The sequence below is a fragment of the Vidua macroura genome, chromosome 11 (assembly GCF_024509145.1).
Source record: "Vidua macroura isolate BioBank_ID:100142 chromosome 11, ASM2450914v1, whole genome shotgun sequence".
In the NCBI taxonomy this organism is placed as follows: Eukaryota; Metazoa; Chordata; class Aves; order Passeriformes; family Viduidae; genus Vidua; species Vidua macroura.
This window is the reverse complement of record NC_071581.1, coordinates 13,577,356-13,598,283: the sequence shown is the minus strand read 5'-3', so window position 1 is coordinate 13,598,283 and position 20,928 is coordinate 13,577,356. Positions and strand designations below refer to the sequence as shown.

The following is a 20,928-nucleotide window of genomic DNA, read 5'->3' as shown; positions in this document are numbered from 1 at the left end:
AGGTTGTGGCATGAATATCTGAAGAAGTTATTACTGCCAGAAAAGTTTAATTCACTTCTTCACAATAAAAAAGCACTTAACTTATGCTGATTGTTCTCTTCCTCTGCTCCCCCCTCCTCCACTTCTGCCTATAGCAAAACTCACAAGTTTTGGTCATGTAGGGATCTCATGGCACCAAAGGATGCAAGAAAACTTAAATGGAGTCTTTAAAGATCATTTGAAGCCAAGTAATAGAAGGGAGGCATTGACAACAGAGAGCAGATGTCTTCCCTCACAGAGTCAGTAGATAAGCTCTGGGCCAGCCTGGTCCAAGCATAAGTGAGGGAGCTTTGAACTTTTCTGTATTCTCAGTTTAGCTGAACGTGGGCTTTTTCCTTGATCTGTTGGTTGTCATATTGTTAGCCAGTGTTGGAGCTGTGAGGAAACACAAGTGGTTGTTAAATTACATCATTGATTCAAATGATGATGCTGACAGATACATTTTTTGGACAAATCTAGAGTTACAAATGAGTTTCAAAATAATGGATAGATTATCCATTCTGTAACTAAATTTCCATGCAGTCCAGCTTGCAGTAAGAAATGTGCTGAATGTAAAGGCTACTTAGTCAGATCTCAATTCAGATTTAAAATTCAGAACTGTCAGACATATGTGGGAATAAAATATTTGTATTTGCTTGGTTATATTAGGCAGTGTTTTGTTTACAATCTTAAATGTGAGCAAATCACTAAATCTGCTTTAGCACTAACAAAGCCATTTCTAGCTGTTCATTGAGGATGGCAGCAAATTAAAATGCTCTCATATTTAGCATGGTTTGAGGTAACTTTAGTGGTTTACTTCCAAGGACAGCCTTTACTAATTTTTGTGAAATGAATTTGCTACCTTTTGGTTATAGATTTGTATTCAGAACAACAGCACTGTGGAGTGACTGTTTATAGCCCTTTCACACAGGAACATCTGCCCCTGGAAACAGTGAGTAACAGCAGGAACAGTAAATCATCTGTGAACTGAGGGCAGAAACAGAAGAAAGGGAAGGCAGGAAGAGGTGTTGTGCTATTTTATATTCTTGGCCACATCAAATAAATAGTGATCCTGAAACAGGAAGCCTATTTGTGCTTTCATTCTGCATCCCATAAATATGCACAGATTAATTCCTTTAAAAGCCAAAATTTACTTCAAACAATATCTTTCAGAAAAAGTAAAACCCAGATTTATTTTTACAGTATCAACACACAAACCACCACTATAAAATCTGGGTCATATTTTGTGGAGGTGTGCATAATTGTAGTTGCTTTCAACTTTGAAGACAAAAAGTGGTCCAGTGTGAATGCTGATAAGTGTAACAAGCTTCATATTTGCATCCTTTTAATCTTCTACATAAAGGAGTTTATTTCAATAAGCTCATTTTATTTGCTAAACGGAAAGCAGTATTTGGAAACCTATAGCATATTTTTCATGGCTTATGAAGTCTCCAGCAGTGTTTTCAATCAACTCTAGTCCTGTGGGGAAAGCCAATGCCATGTAACCTGGTACATAATTTCATGACATTATAGGTAAACTCTGATGCTGGATATTTTTTTGGTGTTTACCATGTGTTGTGAAACATAATTGCAGTTTCAGAAACATGACTTCAGCTTGCTGAAATGCAAATAACTGAGTGACAGGCCATGACTATCACTCAAAATGACACAAGTTTGGAAATAAAACCACACTAGTTTTGAAATACCTTTGTTTCTTGGTTAAATCTCTCTGTATTCAAACACAACCTAAAATACCAGATTCAGGTGATCTGTAAAATTGAGGGCTCTCCTTAGACAAAGAAGGAGGGTCTCAAAAAGGAAGGAAGGTTCCAAAAGGGTTGATGCATGTGGTACTGAGCCTCCTGCATCTTGTCATGCTGGCAGAAATAAAAACTACAGACCTGTTAAGGCATCCAGCATGAGGAGATTGGTGCAAAGCTGTAGTTGCTGCTAAAGACAGGAAAGGGTTGGTATCAGGAGAAGGAGCATGTGAAAGGTATACTAACCTTAAACTGCCTGATATTTCCTTGGGCCACGAGTTGGTGCTCGTTTTCAGGCGTGATGCAGTAAGCTAGTCTCTAAACCAGACAGGAAGAAGAGGAAAAAGTTAGCCATATGAAGTGGGATTATGTATGTAATCCCCAATCTATAGTGGGGAAATAGCATGAACTTTATTTAAAATGGTAACTTAAATCTTTAATATCACTGCATCATGTGCCTTTACTCAGCCACTGAGAGAATAAGCCTATTATAAGCCCTTGGGTGTTAGCCTTTAATATAAGAAGCAACAGTAGAAAGTTTATGCAAATACTAAGTCCAAATATTTAGCAAGTGCATATAGAAAAGAATATCAGGAACAAGTTGGTATCACAGGCCTTAGATCCCCTAAATTAATGTTTTTCTGTTAGTGCTGCAAGAAGGTTGGCCAGTCCCAGAGTGGGAGAGGAAGGAGGCACTGGTATTTCCCAGCTCATCTCCCTCGTCTACCCTGTGCCATGCCCTTTGAGATCACATGTAGATTTTGGTTTATTAGGAACTTTTGGCCAACTTAAGGAGTTCCCATTAGATTAGGTTCATACCTTTCCCCATCCCTTAAAGAGCCTCAATCTGGGGCATCATATTGGAGCTAGTTACTTGGATGTTGTGTATAGCCTTTTGCCATAATGCTGGTGGGGAAACTGGGGAGCTGCTCCTTGCAGGAGCAGTAACAGACAAACCAGAACTTGCTAACAGTACAGATGAAGGAGAGAAATGTGATTTTGGCTAAAGGCTTCTGCATCCCCATCAGTAAACTTGAGTAAGAGGGCAAAAGCCTGATGGGCCAGTACAAATTATTCTTTGAGACTTAAATGCTCCTAGAAAATATGTTTGTAACCCTCCCCTGGATGGAACAAAACAAAGGGCTTATAGAATTGCTGGAAATGAGATCTAGAAATTGTGCACAGCATTGAGATGCTAGAGCTGATGAAAACAGGGCAGCTGAGGAGTTCCAGCTTTGGGATGCCTTTCTAAGGTGAGCATTACATGAGGTGACTGTAATGTTTCAGAAACAATTTGTTCCTTTGGGTTTGCTGGGTCAGTGTGAGGGGGATATGACCTATCTATGTAAAGGTTGAGATTCTATTTTCTGCTTAATTCTGTATGTGGTGTTGGTTCAGTGATTTACCTAAGAACATCAAAATCTTGCTACACCATTGTGTAAGCGTAGCTGTAGGAAAGGAGAGCAGTAGAACTAGGTGTAAGTCAGTGGGTCTAGATAAGCTTATAAAATTATGATGCGAGAGGAAAAAACTCAGTGCTGTGTAATGGTGAGGAGGCTTCTGAGCACTGTTAGAGGTTTTAAGACTATAGATAAGAGTGAGGGTATATAGACAGTGAAGGTTAATATGATGGTAAAAATTATATGGCTAGTGAAGCTTAATCATGTGCCATTTTGAACTGATAAATAAAAGGTATAGAACAGTTTGAAAGACCATACCTTATAGCTGAATATGAAGATAGCATAATTTGTACATTCTTTGTTAATAAAAAAAATCTAATATCATCAATTGGATCAATTACATGCATTAAAAATATTTTTTCACAATTATTATGGTGCTGTCTGGAAAGCAAATTTCTGTCTAGAAACTCAGAGTGCAGTAATCCTACCTCAAACCACTGATCCACCTGACAGATGGATTCAAAAGGTCACTCGTAAGTAATAAGTTTTGGGAAAGAAATAAACTGCCAACTTAGACCCAGCCATTTAATTTCACAGCAACATTTCATGACATTTGATTAGTGTTCCACTTACTTCTTTAAAGGTCCCACGCACATTCATAAATTTATAGATGATATAGGCAGGCACAAGGATCATGGAGGATAATGCTATTCCCCAGCCAATGCGGTTTGCCCACAGAGGGAAGGTGTAGTCATCATAGGTCAGAGGTTTGAAATTTATTATGCTGACTATCACAACAAACTAGAGAAGAAAGTATAAAATGAACCACAGATTTAAGATGAAGAACCTTACTGGAAAGTGATTCCAGGTGTTCTATTAGGCAGCCACCCTAAAGTATATTTCAAACCAGCTTTATGATTGACCTTCAGCCTGTTTACTTTGAGCCTCTTACTGCTTAAGCTGTTGAAGTCCTTGATGTGTTTTCTAGTATTAAGAGTTCATTTTAGCTACTGTGGACACATATTATTTGAAATTTTGATGGGAATATCAGGTGACTGTCCACTACTGCCCCATTTAATCTAGTGTTTCAGATGTAATAAAGGATTCTGTAGTCAAGAAAAAGCTCTGCAGGATCTATTATTTTTACTTTTTGTTTCCCAGGAATTAGACTTCCTTTAGAAGCTTTGTACCCACTTTTCAATGAGAGACATAATGCAAACTCCAGCATGATAAATGTACTGAGGAAAGGCAGAGCAGCCTTATGGCCTGGAAAAAAAGCTGTTTTTTTTTCTTCCTGTGCTTCCCTGTCCAGTGCTAGATGCAAGAAGGAAAGAGTGGTGTACCACTCTACTTCTGTGCTGTTAAATCCATGTGGCTTGTGTAACATGCAGATATCCTTGATTTGGTTCTTTGGGGCTATATGTTCTGCTCTATATTTCAATTTCCAATTAAAATATTTTGAGCCTAGGGTTTTAAAGACTACACCAGGATAGTGTGGGTTAAAGGAAGATCATAGTGTAGAATCTGGTTAGAAAGATACTAATTCTATTTTGTGATTTTTCTTGGGATTATGTTCATAGCTGCAGACAATATGTAGAAAGAGCTTCAAGAACTTCCGGATGGAAAAAAGAAGTGTGTATTGTGATGGCTGAGAGGTGTGTTATTTACAGATTTGTTCTGACCCTTATGTTTTCAGGCTTTTCTAGGAAGGTGTTGAGGCTCTTTCACCAAAACATCTTAAACTACCTGAAGGTTAAACTGGTAGGCTCTCCACCTTTAGCTAGATTGCTACAACACTCATGATAAAATGTAAATTTTAAACTGTCTCCTTGTGTGCAAAATCCAAGGATGCTTGCTCCAGCATTTTCCCATTCTGCTTGAGTCAGCCTGCTTGAAGTGCTGCAGGATAGTTCCATACAAGTTCCTTTCTAGAACTGTGTTTAAAAGGATAATTAGTACAGGCTTTGTAGGTGCTTATGGATGAATTTGGGTCATAGCTTTTATATTTAAAAAAACGTGGACCTGTTCTAAAAGCCTACTCAGGGTATATTTGCAATCCTAATAATGCTTTAAGATTGCACAGCTTTAATGCAAGTAATTGTCTCCTAAAATCATAATGAGGTCAAATTTCTGTATTAATATCCTGACCTTGTGATTTACAAATATGCATAGGAAGAGATTCCAATATAAAACTCGAGGTTAGTACTAAATCTAAGCTTTACACAAAGCAACCAAATTCACACTTTAGGATTTTTTTCCCCTAATGCAATGGAACACTTATTTTTTCCAACAGGCAGCTTACAAGGTATATTTTATACAATTCTTCAGTGTTTCACACAGCTAATTACAGATGTAGCTGTATATTAATTTTTCTATGGTTTCATTTCACAAATTGGGGATCCTAGTATCCTCCAATCAAAAATATATTCTTGCTAACACAATCTCTTATCCCTGGCTAGCTTATTTTCCCAAGGGAATGGTTTGTGTTTAATATGCAGAGGTGCTGCAGGGACAGGGAGGTCACTGCCTAAGTGTTCCCTAAGAAAAGCTGCCTTCTTAAAATCACGCTACAATGAAGGAACAGGAGAAGACCACAAACACCATTACCTTCTCTGCCACAACTGAAATGTATCATATGAAGTATAACCAGCATATAATTTCAAGGAGAACAGAAGAATTAAATTGGACTGTCTTCTGTTCATCCCAACAATATCTGGCACAGCAATAGGTATCTTGCTCTTGGTATCTATTGTACATTCTGGGAAGCAATGCACTGGTAGTCTTTTCATGATGGAATAATTATCAACACTTACCAATAAAAAAGCAGGACTAACAAATTTCCAGCAGAGTCTCCAGTAGAGGCCTGGTTTGAAGCCCATCATTTGCTGGATGTCTTCACTGAATCTGTCCACACCTAGAATGGGTGTGAACGGATGCAAGCATGAGATTAACTTCAGTCTGAACTGATGAGATGCTGGCATACCCAAAATAGCTTTTCCAGAAACCAGACATGAATGACTTTCAAATCAGAAGACATAATAAATAACAACATTAATCTCCTTTCAATGTCTAGATGTATCTTTGATATCACTGTATCTGACTTAAATGCCTGTCAGCACTTAAGGCCTGTTGCAGACAGCAGCATTCCCACTGAAAAGAGGCATTTCACAAATATCTAGAATTTAAGTTGTAAATAGGACACAATTTTTAAAATAGTTATGGATTATTTTAACCTAATTCTTCTATGTTATGAGCACACTGCAGGAAAATGTAAACCCTTACTCACACAAACTGCTTGCTGATAATGAGGTAGATTCATGAGTCTTAATTTATCAAAGGAGATTTCTTTGTTCCACTTAAGAGATACTTACTTTTCGGTGTTTCATTGAACAAAGAATGTTCTTTATTACAAATATAATTTCATATTTATGACTTCTCCAGAAAACTCAGGCAATTCTTCTTCTGTTTATTGTAAATATGTACAAAACTACACCACTTTAGAATGGGATGATTAACACTGATATAAAATGGGGAAAAAATAGCCTTCTCTGTTTTCTCTAAAAAGAAAACAATCTCTAACTTTACACCTTAGAGACATTGGCTCTGTGCATTCTGTCATGTCAGACTATTTGTTTACAATTTGTTTTGCTCAATGTATTCAGAAAGTTAACTTATAATCATGAACCCATTAGGTAAACAGCAGAAATGCAGCTTTTTTCCATGAATATTTGTTTATTAGAGAGGATGTATAGATTTCCATAAAGATGATTTCTCTTTATGTGGATCAGTTCAGCACAATTTAATTTATTTAATGTAAATAACTGGGTCAGCTTGAATTAGTCCATTGTACCTAATAGGATGCAAAATATTTTCAGGGTGTGGACACTTTAGTGTAAATGTCTCAAAACAATTTCCAGCCCCCAATATTACGTCCATGTGAAGAGAAATAGGCAAGGAGGCTCTGCAAATGTTCTTTAAACTTAATCTGATTCTATTTGCAGTGCTTTCTGTGAACTTTAAAGTGACTAAATTTTAACTGCTATGAACACTGACTGAAATTTATCATTGTGTAGAAGGTCAAAGACGAGGTCTACGTATATCAGAATTTTATTCATACGTTTCCAGAGAGATGCACTTGGACTTCAGACAGTGCTTGGTGCTCAGTTTCTGCAGAAAATGGGGGATGAGTAGGCCATGCTCTCACACAATTTGCTTTTTCAGTACTGAAAATAATTGTTCTAAGAATCAACCTTTAAGCAGAACATAGCTATAGCTACAGATGATGGCACCTATAGGGCTTGGTTTCAGAGATACTTAAAATTTATTATCAGGAAATAGAATATTAACCAGAAAGATGACATCAGGGTTGCACATGATGAAAATTGGTAACAACTTAGCAGTCACAACTAAGGTACATCTGCACAGTAAAAGAAACTAGCTCTCCCTTCTCTTACATACACAGTTGGCCTTTGCAAGAAAGACTTCACAGTAAATGGTCATAGATATAATTTGAACTAAATTTCCATCTTTTTAGTCTGTGCCAAAATGTCAGTGCTTGCCTTTAGGCTGGCTTAATATTCAGCTAGGTCATTAAGGCAAGAGGGGTCTATCAGAAAAAAGAGGCAGACAAGATCATGCCAGATTTAATAAGTTTAAATAGCACCTGGGGCTGTAATAAGTTCTTTATAAAGCAACAGGTCATGCTGTGTCAGTAGAAACATCTGTCAGCTGCTCAAGAAAAATGAATAGATATTTTCCCAATTATGGGAGGCTGCAGGAAGAAAGGAAAAAAATTGTAAAGACAGAGAGTGTAAAATAAAATTTGACTAACTTTGGCCTGGTTTGTGAACCACCTACAAAGCTTAGCTACTGTAAAGTGCAGTAAGTCCTGTTTTAATAGTAGCAGAAAATAACTGTCTCCTAGAAATTGAAGAAGCCTCTACTTCCAAGCTATGCTGTGATCACTTGTCCACATTCAGCTCTTTTACAGGGATTAAAGACAGCTGTCTGTGAAATAAAGTGCCTCCATTATTTGAGAGACAACAGCCTATGTGCTGCTTGCTCCATGCTGATGTTGGATGACAGAATTAGTGCATTAAAACTAGAAACTATTCCTTTGATAGATTGAACAGCTTTATGCATGGATGCCATTTTTTCACTTCACTCACTCCTCAACCATTTTTTAACTGCAAGATAAATTTTGTTTGATTAGAAGAACATAGGAAGTCAGAATGAATGGATAAACAAGTGACTGAGTCAGGTAAATAATAAGAATCATAACGTCTAAGAACCCTCTGAATCATACATTAGCTATAAATACTATATCTGAATAAAAATGAAGATGGTGTTCAGAGGAAGAACAATCTTATTGGGAATCAGGGCAACTCATTCAATATAGACTTAAAGGGAAGGAGATTTGCAGGCTGCTATGCCATTGAAACCTGGTAATAGTGAAAAGAGTTGTGATCAGCCAGGAACTAAAGCATGAGAATAAAGAGGAGATTAGGAAGGAAAAGAAGAGGCCATATTTTTTAGGTGGCTATAGCATATCACTGCACTCTGATTGGCATAGAGTCTAGTGCCAGAGGTCAACTAAATACTCCTAAAGCTTGCCATATTTGGGATAAAGTAAATCACCACTCCCTTTTTGTGGCATAAATTAGTATCAAATATGAGAAATAGAATTTCTGGTGTCTAGTGTGTTGGGTATTTTATACCATTCTATGAAATAAACTGCTAGTGTTTTACAATGAAATAGAATATTGTCTCAAACAAAAGGGATTGATGTAGGAATTATTCTAACTCTCTAAACACTATCTTTATTTGTGTTGTGTGGAGAGTGCTTGAGATTGGCCCTGGGGGACTAATGAAAAGTGAAAACAGGTGAGTCTATATTTAGGCTAATCTACTTGCTTTGAAAGTACCAAGTCTAAATCTGCTACTGCAAGTCATCAGCAATACTAAGAGTCATAAAATATTGGCAGAAGGAGTAACTTTTCCATCCCATCACAGTCCCTTTCACAAGGCTTGTTTGTTTTGGCTTTGTGTAGGGTCTCAAAGCTTGGCCCAGTGAATGTCTGCATTCCTGTCACTGCTCATAAATGAGATGAAAATCACTCTATGAAACCTGACTTGTCATGGTTTTGTGTATACAAAGCTATGCTGTTTTCCCTTAAAATGATGTGTAAGCCTGTCATGAGAACTTGGAATTTCAGAAAAGCTTTTGCACACACAAATGGAGAAGCTTACCATAAAACCAGGAAACTCCAATTGCCTCCATTAGAACAGCAAACAATATTGAAGTCCCAGCTGCAAATGTGTCCAGAAGTGTGAGCACATAAATTCCACCCTGCAATAGGGAGTTAAAAGATGCAAGGACATGAAGTTACTAATAGAATCATCTCAGAGTTTAGTATCCACTTAACAGAAATCTGCTTTACTTGAAGCATTATCTTAACCCAAGTATTTTAGTATGGATCTGATGCATCAGACACAGGTTCATATTTGCATACAAAATTGTGGAATCAGACTTGCAACTCTTCTAAAGAGGCTTTTTTCACCTATATCCTCAGTTCACTGGGAAAGAGAAACCTCAGCTTAGATGAATGAGTTCTCTGGCACTCCTGTTCAGTGGAAGTTTGGGGATATGATCAGCAGCTTGTAGGGCAGGGCCTGTCTGCAGCAGTTAATGAAGAACTTCCTAAATTAATGGCAGGAATGGAGCACTCCAAGAGTTTCCATAGGTCTTATCAGTCAGTTTGCTCCTAAGGCCACGTGCTCTGCAGGCCACTGAGTCTTCAGTGTTGGTCTGATTTCCCTTTTCCCTGACTGCCTGCATCTCTCTTGCCCACTGCTCCTCCTAAGGCAGAAGGTGATGTTAATTCTGCCACCAGCACAGCAAGAAGCTGCTGTGCCCTGTTCAGTCTCTGGGCTGTGGTATTTGCAAACCTTTGCTCAGTGGAGACAGCAAACCTTGTCTTCCTTCACAACAGCACATTTTTGCTTCAGTGGTTCGTGACTGAGAACTGGAAATGCATTGACTGAAGTCTTGTTTGATTTTTTTTTTTTTAGCTGCAATTCTACTACTTTTTGCCATGTTTTACAATGTGGTGTGTATTTGTGTAAATTACTGCTCAATTAATTGAGTTTCAGCTGAAGAAGAATGGAAAACTATGAGATCCAGATTTGTTTCAAAATGAACCCAGATAAAGTGTGTCACATATAAACAACTGAAATGTTTGCAGTTGCAGTAGATTTTTGTTAAAATATCTTTTTACAACCAAATTTAATCTGATTATGCCTGGTCAGAAGGGGAAGAACAAAGGAATTATTTTACCACCAGTGGTAGAAATAGCACTAGAATAGAAATAGAAAATCTGTAGGTGATTCTAGTCGCTGTAATCAGTTGGCTTTTATTTTTTTTAAAGATGTTTTTTCTGAAACAGCTGTGCATATTTACAAAAATAGGGAGAACAGTACTCAGGCCTCATGGAGGTTTTTAATTCTGTGGGGACTTGTCTGGAAATGGAATGAAGTTTGGTTGTTGTGTTAGAAAATGTTGCTTATTGAATGACATTTGAGTTTGACCTCTTGTTTTTGCTCTACACCTGCTCCAAATGAATGCATTTGCAATCAAACTTAGCAAAGTGAATTACTAATATGATTTTGTAAGAAACATGCTTGTTTCAGAAACAGCTACATTTGAAAATATGGCCTTAAATATTCAGGGGCCAAAATTTAAAAATTTCATGTGATCTTCTCACAAAGGTTTTCCTTTTTATCTTTTATACATCAGAAATGTTGTTCTTTAGTTATGGACATTTGGACTATTCTGGACAGTTTGTGAATTCCAGCTGGAGGGGTGAACTTCAGCCTAAACAGGTGCCATTATTTAAAAGCTAGAGTTAGGTCATTATCTTGAATAGCTTTAGCTCACTTGGAAGCAGTGGAATTGTACTCACTGGCACCTGTTCTGGTTCTTGACATTGAATTTCTTCTGATATTGTATTTCAGGATATTTTATTCCAGTTGAAACTTGAATAAACAGAAGCATGTTCAATTTTTAGGTATTGATAGAAATAGTATGGTATTAAAAGGATAGATATTTAAAATGATATATCTATTTTTAGAGTCTCAAATATTTCTCAGTTTGAGGAAACTGGAGCAAAAATACTGGGGTGTTTTTACCTAAAAAGCACTTCGTTATTTATAAACTTATGCCATTTTACTAATCTTAATAATAGACATGGAAACCATTTCTAGGGATGGAGAGAGGTTTAGCACATCTGATTTCATGGTGATTTCTTCAAGTTTCAGTTGTTTTCTGACAGTTTTGGTATATTAGTTAACAGGTCTCTGCTTTTTTTATGGTCAAAAAAAGAGAAAATTCTCTCACGTCTAAAACTCGTTAATTTCATTCCTTAATTAGTTGTAAAAAGCCAGATGAGGCAAAATATTCAGTCTGATGGTAGTGATAAATACAGGTTACTAAATGTTCAGGATAAGTTTTCTTTGTGCTTTATGTGGTGTTAACAGTAAAAGATGTCAAGATCTAGGTGCATGAAGAAACAAGGTGGGGAGAGTAGGTCATTACTCTACACTCCTTCCATAAGAAGTGAGTGTCTTACTTTCTTCAAGAAGAAAACAGACAGATGGTCTGGTCACTTGAAGTTCCTCACAGAGGAATAAGCACTCTTCACAATTCCATTTAATGGAACTAAAAAAATCCAAAAGCAAACCAAACAAAAAAACCCCAAAGAAATACAAAAGAAAGCACACAGAACCAAATAAACCCAGCAATAACAGAGACAGTTGTTTGGAACAAAGACTTACAGGCTTGGTTGATAGCAAATGATCTTGTGCCAAAAACTAGAGAAGCTTCATATATCAGATTAAAAATGATGTTCTGAACAGAAGTTGTTTAAGAACTAAAATTTATAATAAAATACACTCATCTGAACCTATCCGTATTTCATCTGAAAAGGTTAATGGCATTCTTTAGGTAACATTTTGATGGAAACTTTTGTTGTACTTACATTGGTAATGCAAAAAAGAGCAAGTAGGAAAGTGCCAAAAGAAACACCAAAGGTGAAGAGCTTTCTGTGCTGCTTCAGAAGGTGGAAATCATCTGCCAAGCCAGTGATGACAGCCTCCATCCCACCCATCTGAGAAAGGGAAGGCAAATACTCTGGTTAAATGCTACTGGCTGTTGGAAATACAGACTGAAGAACGCAAAGCAGATAGTGGAATTAATACCCAACCACTCTGATTTCTGATATTTCAGCTGTAAGTAAGTGGTGATATGAGGATTTATTTCCTTCTGGGTCAGGGAACTGGACATCAAGAGGGGTGGTTGTCGCCTCCACAGCTGCATCCTCTGAGGACTCTTTGCTGACTCAACAGAACAATAAGTAGACAGTACTTTAGGGAAAATAATATACATTTGAGTATACTCTGGGGAAAAAGCTGCTAGCTTAAGTAGCTAAGCTCCTTAAGATATTTCTTAAATAAAGACAGGCACGACAAGCACCTAAAAGAAATGTACTGAACAAAGATTTGTATTAGCCATTGATTAACAAAATCCAGTTTGACAAAAATCTTTACAGACTTGGAAGAATTACTACAATGGAAGCTTGATGCAATTTTTTTTGTTGACAACATGAAAGAATTTTACTTTGCTTTCTAGAAGTTAATGAGGAACATTAGCTATTGTTTTGCAATACAAGAAAGGTACTTTCCAAATTTTCATTTAAATTGCTGGATTATGTAGGTGGATATGAATTTTAATTTCTTTCAATTAATGAAAACATTCTGCCCCTATACACCAACAAAAAGCTATGAAAATTAATTTCAATCTTTTATCATAGTAAACAAATTTATTTAATATTTTGGAGAGGCTTAATTCTATGCTTTTTGTGATGCTAAAAAACCACGGCAAGACCCGAAGTGCCTGGTGCAATACAATAGTTGGTTAGCAGGTGCTGACACAGCCTGTCCCTTTCCTATAAGCCTTTGATTAAAATATTCCTGGTTGAAATCAGTAACAGAGAATTACCACCATAAAAAGTAGTGCAGGACTTGAATTTTCTTTGGGAAATTATGACAAATCTTGAACCAGTAAATCCTTCCCTTTTTAGAAGGAAAAACTAAACTTGGCCACAGTTAACTAGTTCACTGTATTTTAATTAGCTCCAGCAGAAAAACTCTTCTCTATTTGTAGGAAAAGTTTGTTCTGCAATCTAAAGTGTCTTTGTCACTTCTACGTTTCTTTACATTGCCCTACATTTACTGCTGTTGCAAAGTTAACAGCATTAACTAGAGCTTCCTTGGATCTAGACACTTCTGAGCATAAATCTTCTTCATTCTGTCCTTTTCCTGCTGGTCATTCATGTCCTTTCACTGTGATAAACCCTTCATTTCAACCTTTTGTATTTGCTTACAGTTGAAAAATGGCCAAGCTACAATCCCAGATATAATCTTCCCTCAAACTTTTGTCTAAGGATGCAGATCTTAGTCTATATAGACAAATTTCATTGGGCCTCAGCTGGAATCCAAAAATCCAAACATACTGGAAGTATTTAGACCTGAATATGACCTTTACAGCTCAGCCCTCACTCCACAAGATCTCATTCAGCTATTTGCCAATGATTATTAAAGCTTCCTGCTGCAACCCTTTTTTTTTTTTTTTTTTGGGTTTTTCTCTTTTCCATATCAATTCATTCTTTCCCTTTCTTGCCCTTGAAAAGGAATTAATTTTCCTGAAGTTGTAAGCAATGGAAATGCAGTGTTTTAACATTTCCAGCAAGAAATTCCTGGATCAACTTTGTACATTCTGAACTTCAAAAGAGACTTCTGTGCTTTGGAATAGTAAGAAACCCCTACCCTACTAAAGAGGATGAAAGTTTGTCCATGGTTTCTATTCCTTAAAGACCCTATTTGGTTCTCCAGAAATGTATTAACCTTTAAGCTAAATATAACAGGATGTCTTGAGACCTCTTTGGTAGAAAAAAGCAGTACAAAAGTTGTTCAGGGACTTGGAATATTTTCTGGGATGAAGTTTCTATGGTCCTGAATATCATGTTGTAAAACTTATCTCATCAAAGAGCAAATACATTTGTTAGCCTAGACATTTTACAGTAAGATTATAGGAAAATGAAACCACTATGGAAATATTCTGGCATGATTTTAAAATTGTGATTAAATTTACAGGAAATTTTGTATCATGGCTTGTAGAAAAACAATGGGAGTACCTTCAGACATTGTCTGTCTAGAACAGATTAGTGGATTTCAGCACATAAAATAATCCCTTCTAGAAACCACTCTACTCAATGTCTTACTTGTGTTTTGCAAGCAGGGCTCCAAAACCTTTTTGCACGTTCATAGTAGTAATAGTTCATAGTAGTGTTGTTGGACCTTTAAATAGTAATAATTGTTGATGAACAGCCCCTCTGTAAAGTCATAAAAAAGTATCAGGGAGTAAATATTTACTGGCTGGTCAAAGATTTAATCTTTTCCTAAACCTCTTAATGATGGACAGTCTTTATAAGGCAGTGAGTAATAGTATTATGTTGTCTATGACTGTGGAAACAGATTTAGGAAATGCACAGAATGTTTACTTGAAATGCAGTCTCCTGCTTAAGGCAAATGCCTCTTTAGTTACAAAATATGACAGGAAAAGAACAATGTCAAGGCTAGAAGGAAAAAATACTCACAGAACTGTCAATGCCAAGTGTAAGGAGCATGATGAAGAACACCACAGCCCAAAATGTAGATCCTGAAAGAGTTGAAATTGCCTCTGGGTACAGGATGAAAACTAAACCAGCTCCTGGAATAGAAAAGGGGAAAAAGAGGTGTCACTTCATTATGTTTCTTATCTTCGCAAAAGTGTTCATTTGAATAAGATAAATCATGACTAAGTTGACTTTCATTTCAGTCCTTGTCACACTCTGAGTATTGTTAAAACAAAATTTGCATTATACCAAAATATATCTAAAATGCTTTATTTACTACTCATGATGATTTGGTATTAAAAAAACCCTATCCCATTGTTGTCCACTTTGAATAATATTTTATTGGATTTGCAACCTTACTAGTTATTTTTCATCTATGTAGTGGAGAAGGAATTATGTGGATGCGTTGCCTTTGTCTGGCAAGAGAACTCTTGGATGTGATGAGAGGTGCAGGAGCTGAGACCATGAGTGACCTGTTCCCCGTGAAGACTGTAGAGCTGAGCTTAGCAGAACCATCAAAACCAGTCACCTGTGGCACTGAACAGCAATACTTTTGTAAGATACTGTCCAGTGGTTAACACCCACATTGTTGAATGGGCAAAACCTGTGGGGACAAGATTCTGGGGAACCTCAATTCAGCAGAGGTGAGGTGAATCAATGCCATTTAGAGTTCACATTTCAACAAGGGTTTTAAACAGAGAGTTCTAGTTCCAAGTAAGTTAATTCAGTTCACTTCCATGAGATACTCACACACTTGCTGGAAACAAATATAAACACATTTGCAAAGAAATGGTGGGGGAGAAGGGTTAAAATTAATATAGAATTAACTTCCTACCTTCAGTAGCTACATCCTCAATTTTAACTTTGTGCTCGTGAGCCATGTAGCCCAATATGGAGAAAATTGCAAATCCTGAGATGAAGCTTGTGACACAGTTAATGGTGCTAGTCAGCAAAGCATCCCTAAATATGGAGAGAAGAACAGCCCAGTGAGAAAAAACTTTAAGAACTAGATGGGGATTTCCTTTAACATTTTCCCTCCATCCTTCAGTTCACAATGCATTTATAATACATGCACTTTCTGAATTTGTATTTCATTGGAAGAGTGATGCTTGTTTTCATTCCAAAATTTAATGTTAAAAAAAACATCTAAATGTTGGAATTCCTCAGATGGCACAGAGTGATTCTGGTTGTATTTCCATGGTGGTGATTCAGCAAAACACTTACAAACTGACTTGATTTAAAGTGCATTCCTAAACCGGAGCACAATGTAAAATATCAGAAATATAATCCCAAAGCTCGGAAACACTTCTGGAAGCTGGAATCTCTCTGCTTTTTGTTCCTGCACCAATAAGATTTCATCCTCTGTTCACTGTTGCGCTTAATGGTACTTTTGAAAGACAAACACCAGCACAGTTTACACAGCTGTCTAAAGTCCAAACCTAATCCCATTTTGCTTTGGAGAGCAGCAGATATCTTGGCAGGTTCCTGTTACTAAAATTTCAGTAAGGAAGAAAGTATTTCAAGATTTGGGTTGGTTACTATGTCTACACAAAACTCACCATCATTAATATATGACTGAAGATAAAGGGATAGCCTAAAAGTTCTTTCAGCTGCAGCCAGAGTAAAATAAAATAATTTTGCAGCAGTAATGGAAGAATAGGCTCTTACCTGTAGCAGTTGTTGTCAAACTTATTGTAACTGGCAAATGCAATTAAAACGCCAAACCCAGCTCCTAAGGAGTAAAATATCTGAGTAGCTGCATCAATCCATACCTGCAGAATGACACCAACAGTGCCAGGGTCAGTTCAGTCCACAAGGATACAGCAGGAGAAAAGCAAGACAAGGGCTTTTGGAAAACAATTGGCATTCATGCCAAGGGGAGTGTAAGTGTCGCATGGAGCATGGCCCTGGTCTGGAATGGCCTCACCTGAGGTGGTGAGGGGGGAGCAGGAGCAGGGGAAAAGTCCTCAGAGCACACACACACTGCTGCCCTGGCGGGCTGTGCAGTGGAACAGGCACTTCTGAGACTTTACCCAGCACTGAAATGATTGCAGGGTTTTTTCTCCCGGGTGACAGAAATACACTTCCAACAGCTCTTGTTCCAAGTTAGTTTGGAATGTACAACCAGAAATCTAAAAATAGTTAATGGGTCAAGAGTTATAGGACATTTTCTTTCCCATACTAGAGCTTCCTTCGTGTGGCTGTTAGTGCACTCTACATGATACTTTCTTGGTTCAGGAGCTGAAGCATGACTGATATGCTGTGAACAGAGCCGTGCAGATTTATCTCTCAGCTTTCTCACTTAGTTGGAGAAAGAGTTATTTCTGTGATAGTCATTAAATTTCAGTTTAGATGCAGCTTGATAATTTTAAGGATTGTCCACCAGGGAAACATTGCAAAAGTATAATATTTTCTACAGTGTCTGTCCTACCAATAGCCATTCATCCAGTCAGGAACAATGCCACAGTCCTGGTTCTCTGAACCAGAAACCTGAAAATAGCCTTAGTTAACCCTCTTCTGTTGTTACAGAGATTTTTAAATTAGCATCTTCAACAGAAGTAGTGAAGTCAGTGGTGTGAATAATACTCAACATTTCTCAAAATAAGATCTGCAATGTTTGATGAAATCTGCCAAGAACTCTGAAAGAACTATGAAAAGCACTGGATTTCATAATTCATCCATCTTTACAAAATCAGATCTAATATATCTATTCAGCAGCAACTTTCTGATAGATCTAAACAGCTTATGAACTCCCTCTGCATTGGGAGTTTAGTGCTACACTTTATATTTGGCCTAGTGGAAAGGGAGAGAGTGCCTTCTCCCATGCTGACATGATATATGAAAGCACTTAGGCTGGTGATCTCTTTTTTTCTCAACATAGATGATAGATGCTTTCAACTGCTGCCTGCTGGACACTGTGAACCACTTATGGAACTCTGGATTTGTAAAAAAACCTTAATTTTATGAACTGCAGAGAGTTGATTACTTGAAAGATAATATGAAGAGCAGTCTGTAGAGTGTTTATTGCTAGCCAGTGGATAGGATGATATGATTTTCTCAAACTGTAGTTAATGCAGGGTTTTATGGATTTCTTTCAATGAATTACAAAACAATCCTGTAACCTTAAGTCCATACTCATTCTTTTTATATACCAGTTATATCTTAATATTCTGTTTGCACACAAAGGTTGAAATCATATAGAGTTGTAGTCTCTGAAAAGCATTTATGTAGATAGGAATGCAGAAGCAGGGATGCAGTCTCCTATGTTTGTTTTTGTTTTTTGAAAAATTCAGATAACTTTTGTTGTTAACAAAATTCTTGGAAATCTTTAACATCAGTTTTGTTAAACTCTAACCAGATCTGCATACTGCCACCATAAGATACTGTTTTTAGTGGTTCTGTGTCTCTTTTGTATCTTGCCAGTGCAGTTGTGCTCACCCTTTCTCACTATTCAAGCACCCTTAAGCACGTGCTTAAGTCCTGTTGACTCAATAAGAGATTAGCACCTGCTGCCTCCCAAAGGATTTAAGCACATGCTGAAGTATCTGTTGAGTAAGAGTCTTGGCTCATAGCAGCTGATTAGGAAACAAATTGAGAAGATCAAGGTGAAGGGAAAGAAGAGCAGAAACGAGAAATTCCTTTACAATTATGATTAAATGCAAAACATTCTCTTTGTTCTAACCAAGCAGGATGTAGGACAGCATGGCTTGTTCTGCAGTTCAAGTTCACATTTCTCATTTTCACAGCTTCTGATTGATGTGTGCTCTAATATATTTTATGATAGAATATTGCTTTTATTTGTATTAAAAATAAACAGGAACATTTTACAGTAAGCAGTCATCAGTCTTTCCAGCCTTCTTCAGTGTTTATGCTGTTATAACTTTTGTGCTGTTATAAGTTTGTGGCTCCAAAAAATGGGGCACACCTTGACAGTGGTCAGGGTGCTCTAAGGGCTCTTAGAAGAGCCTTGGCAGAGCCCTCTGTGGGGCATCACTGTTTTGACTTAGGATATTTCTTTGTCAGATTCTTCATTTGGAAGAAATTTAAAAAATCACATATCACATCCAGGGATGCATTGACATAGAACAGAAGTGGGATTCTATTCTTTGGAGCCTGAGGACAATGATTAAACACACAAGGCTATTGCAGCAGCAGGGATCCCACAGTCCAAGGGGGAAGGGCTGACATGACAGAGCAGTTAGTGGCACTTCTCAGAATAAGTCATCTTTAGTCTTTTATTATTCTAGTGTAACTTTTTGTTGTTGTCTGAAAAATGTAGTCTTAGAAACAAATAACTTGAGGGTCATCTAAATAGCAGCTGCAGAAGTATTAAGCCAAGAAAGAGCAGCACACAGAATGTCCTTCCAGAAGCAGAAGGCAGATATGATTATAGAGGCCTGGTACAGCTAGTGCAGCTCCACAGACATCTAGCTGAAATTGTGGTGTTTATTTCCAAACAGCACTTAAAATACATAAGAAAAATATGAGCACTTGCTTTGTTCTTCTTGATGTCTTTGTATTTATGTGCGTGCATAAAAGTGAATTACTGGCATGGCTACTGCCTTGTGACAAAGGTGGATACAAATCCCATATTTGAAGTTTGATTGGATTATTCCAAAATAGACATGGGGTCTGGGTCTATTTTTGAAGAAATGCCTACTTTCAAATTTAGCATTAAAAAGCCAGGAATGTTTTTTTTTGCTTAGAATATTAAAAATATGTCTGTATTATAACACTTGAGGTATTTTTTAATAATTCCAGAAAAATCAAGATAGGCTACATAGGAAAAGTACTGTGAAACTATGGACAGACTGCAGACATTTCTGAAAGCTGCAATTTTTCAAGATGATGCATTTCTTTCTAGTAAAATGGTGTTGTCTCTTTTCAGATTTATAACCATTTGAATGGCCTTGTGACCCATCCATAGAGACACTGCTGTCTTGTAAATGTTTTTTGCTGTTTTTAGAATAGTAGAAGGGAGTAAATATCTCTGTAGTCTATGTTCTTTGTAGGTCTAAAATGCTGCCAATTCCATGTATTAGCAACTGTATGTGTAGATTTTGCTTTACAAATAAGTCTTAGTTCCAAGTTAGTCCACAAATTGGGTTGGTTTGTATATATTCAGTGATAGAATGAAATGTACAGTACTTTCAATAGTAAGATAAGAACATCATGCTTTTGAAAATCTTATTTGTATGAAGGACCATGTTTGATTAGGTGAGTTGTATGGTTTTGTATGTTTAGCAAGGTTTGCATAGGTCAGTATTTTTGTTTTCTAGGTTAGTATTTAAGCTAGCAATTCAGAAAGCAAGATTTTCTTCTTGAGGGAATTCTTAGCCTTTTGAGAACTAAATTTTTGCATGACTCCAATTTCCTGTGTAAAGGATATTGCAGTTGACTGGGTGCACAGTCAAAGAATGGACTTTTTCAGGGGTCTGCCACACCTGTAAGTGCCTTCGCAGAGGTGTTTTGTGATCTGAATTGTTTGGGTTCAGAGTGAGATAGTCCTATTTTGGAGAGTACTGGAACATTAAACTGTCAGAGAAAGGGGACCAGTGCTTAGCCAGAAGCAGAAGCATGGCTATTTAATTTCAGGCTAGCTGTAATATCTTCAGTTTCAATAACAAGGGCAATGGGTTTAATAATTAGGGAATGAGAACAGAAGAGTACACTTACTGTGGCTTCTTTTAATCTTCTGAAATCTATGTGCAGGTATGCATTTATTCCATTGTATGCACCAGGCAGGGTTATTCCATGTATTAATAAGACAAATAATACAACATAAGGCAAAGTGGCTGTTATCCAAACAACCTGCAGACAACAGAGATCCCAAAGGTTAATCAGCTGTTATAGAAGATTGAAAAATATGTAATAAGTACAGCAGGCATTTTCTTGGTTTAGTCCATTCAGTCTGATGGAGAAGCTCTTTTTAGGACATGAGGGAAAATGCTGTTATATGTCATGAATCTTTTCATATATAAGTTTACAGATATGAGTAGGAGACAGTTTTGACAAACAGAA

General features: G+C 37.1%; 1 protein-coding gene across 1 annotated transcript in view; it reads right to left on the bottom strand.

Moving 5' to 3' along the window:
- Positions 1 to 390: 390 nt before the first annotated feature.
- The window catches only part of SLC6A2 (solute carrier family 6 member 2), a 56,229-nt gene continuing 35,691 nt past the window's right edge, over positions 391 to 20,928 (bottom strand). Inside the window, exons 6-15 of the mRNA XM_053987376.1 lie at positions 20,584 to 20,718; positions 16,576 to 16,679; positions 15,743 to 15,867; positions 14,890 to 15,002; positions 12,214 to 12,342; positions 9,428 to 9,527; positions 5,992 to 6,092; positions 3,812 to 3,979; positions 2,025 to 2,096; positions 391 to 414 (exon numbers count right to left, since the gene is read on the bottom strand). Of these exons, the coding sequence (XP_053843351.1) occupies positions 391 to 414; positions 2,025 to 2,096; positions 3,812 to 3,979; positions 5,992 to 6,092; positions 9,428 to 9,527; positions 12,214 to 12,342; positions 14,890 to 15,002; positions 15,743 to 15,867; positions 16,576 to 16,679; positions 20,584 to 20,718 (1,071 nt within the window). The remainder of the gene's footprint in view (positions 415 to 2,024; positions 2,097 to 3,811; positions 3,980 to 5,991; positions 6,093 to 9,427; positions 9,528 to 12,213; positions 12,343 to 14,889; positions 15,003 to 15,742; positions 15,868 to 16,575; positions 16,680 to 20,583; positions 20,719 to 20,928) is intronic.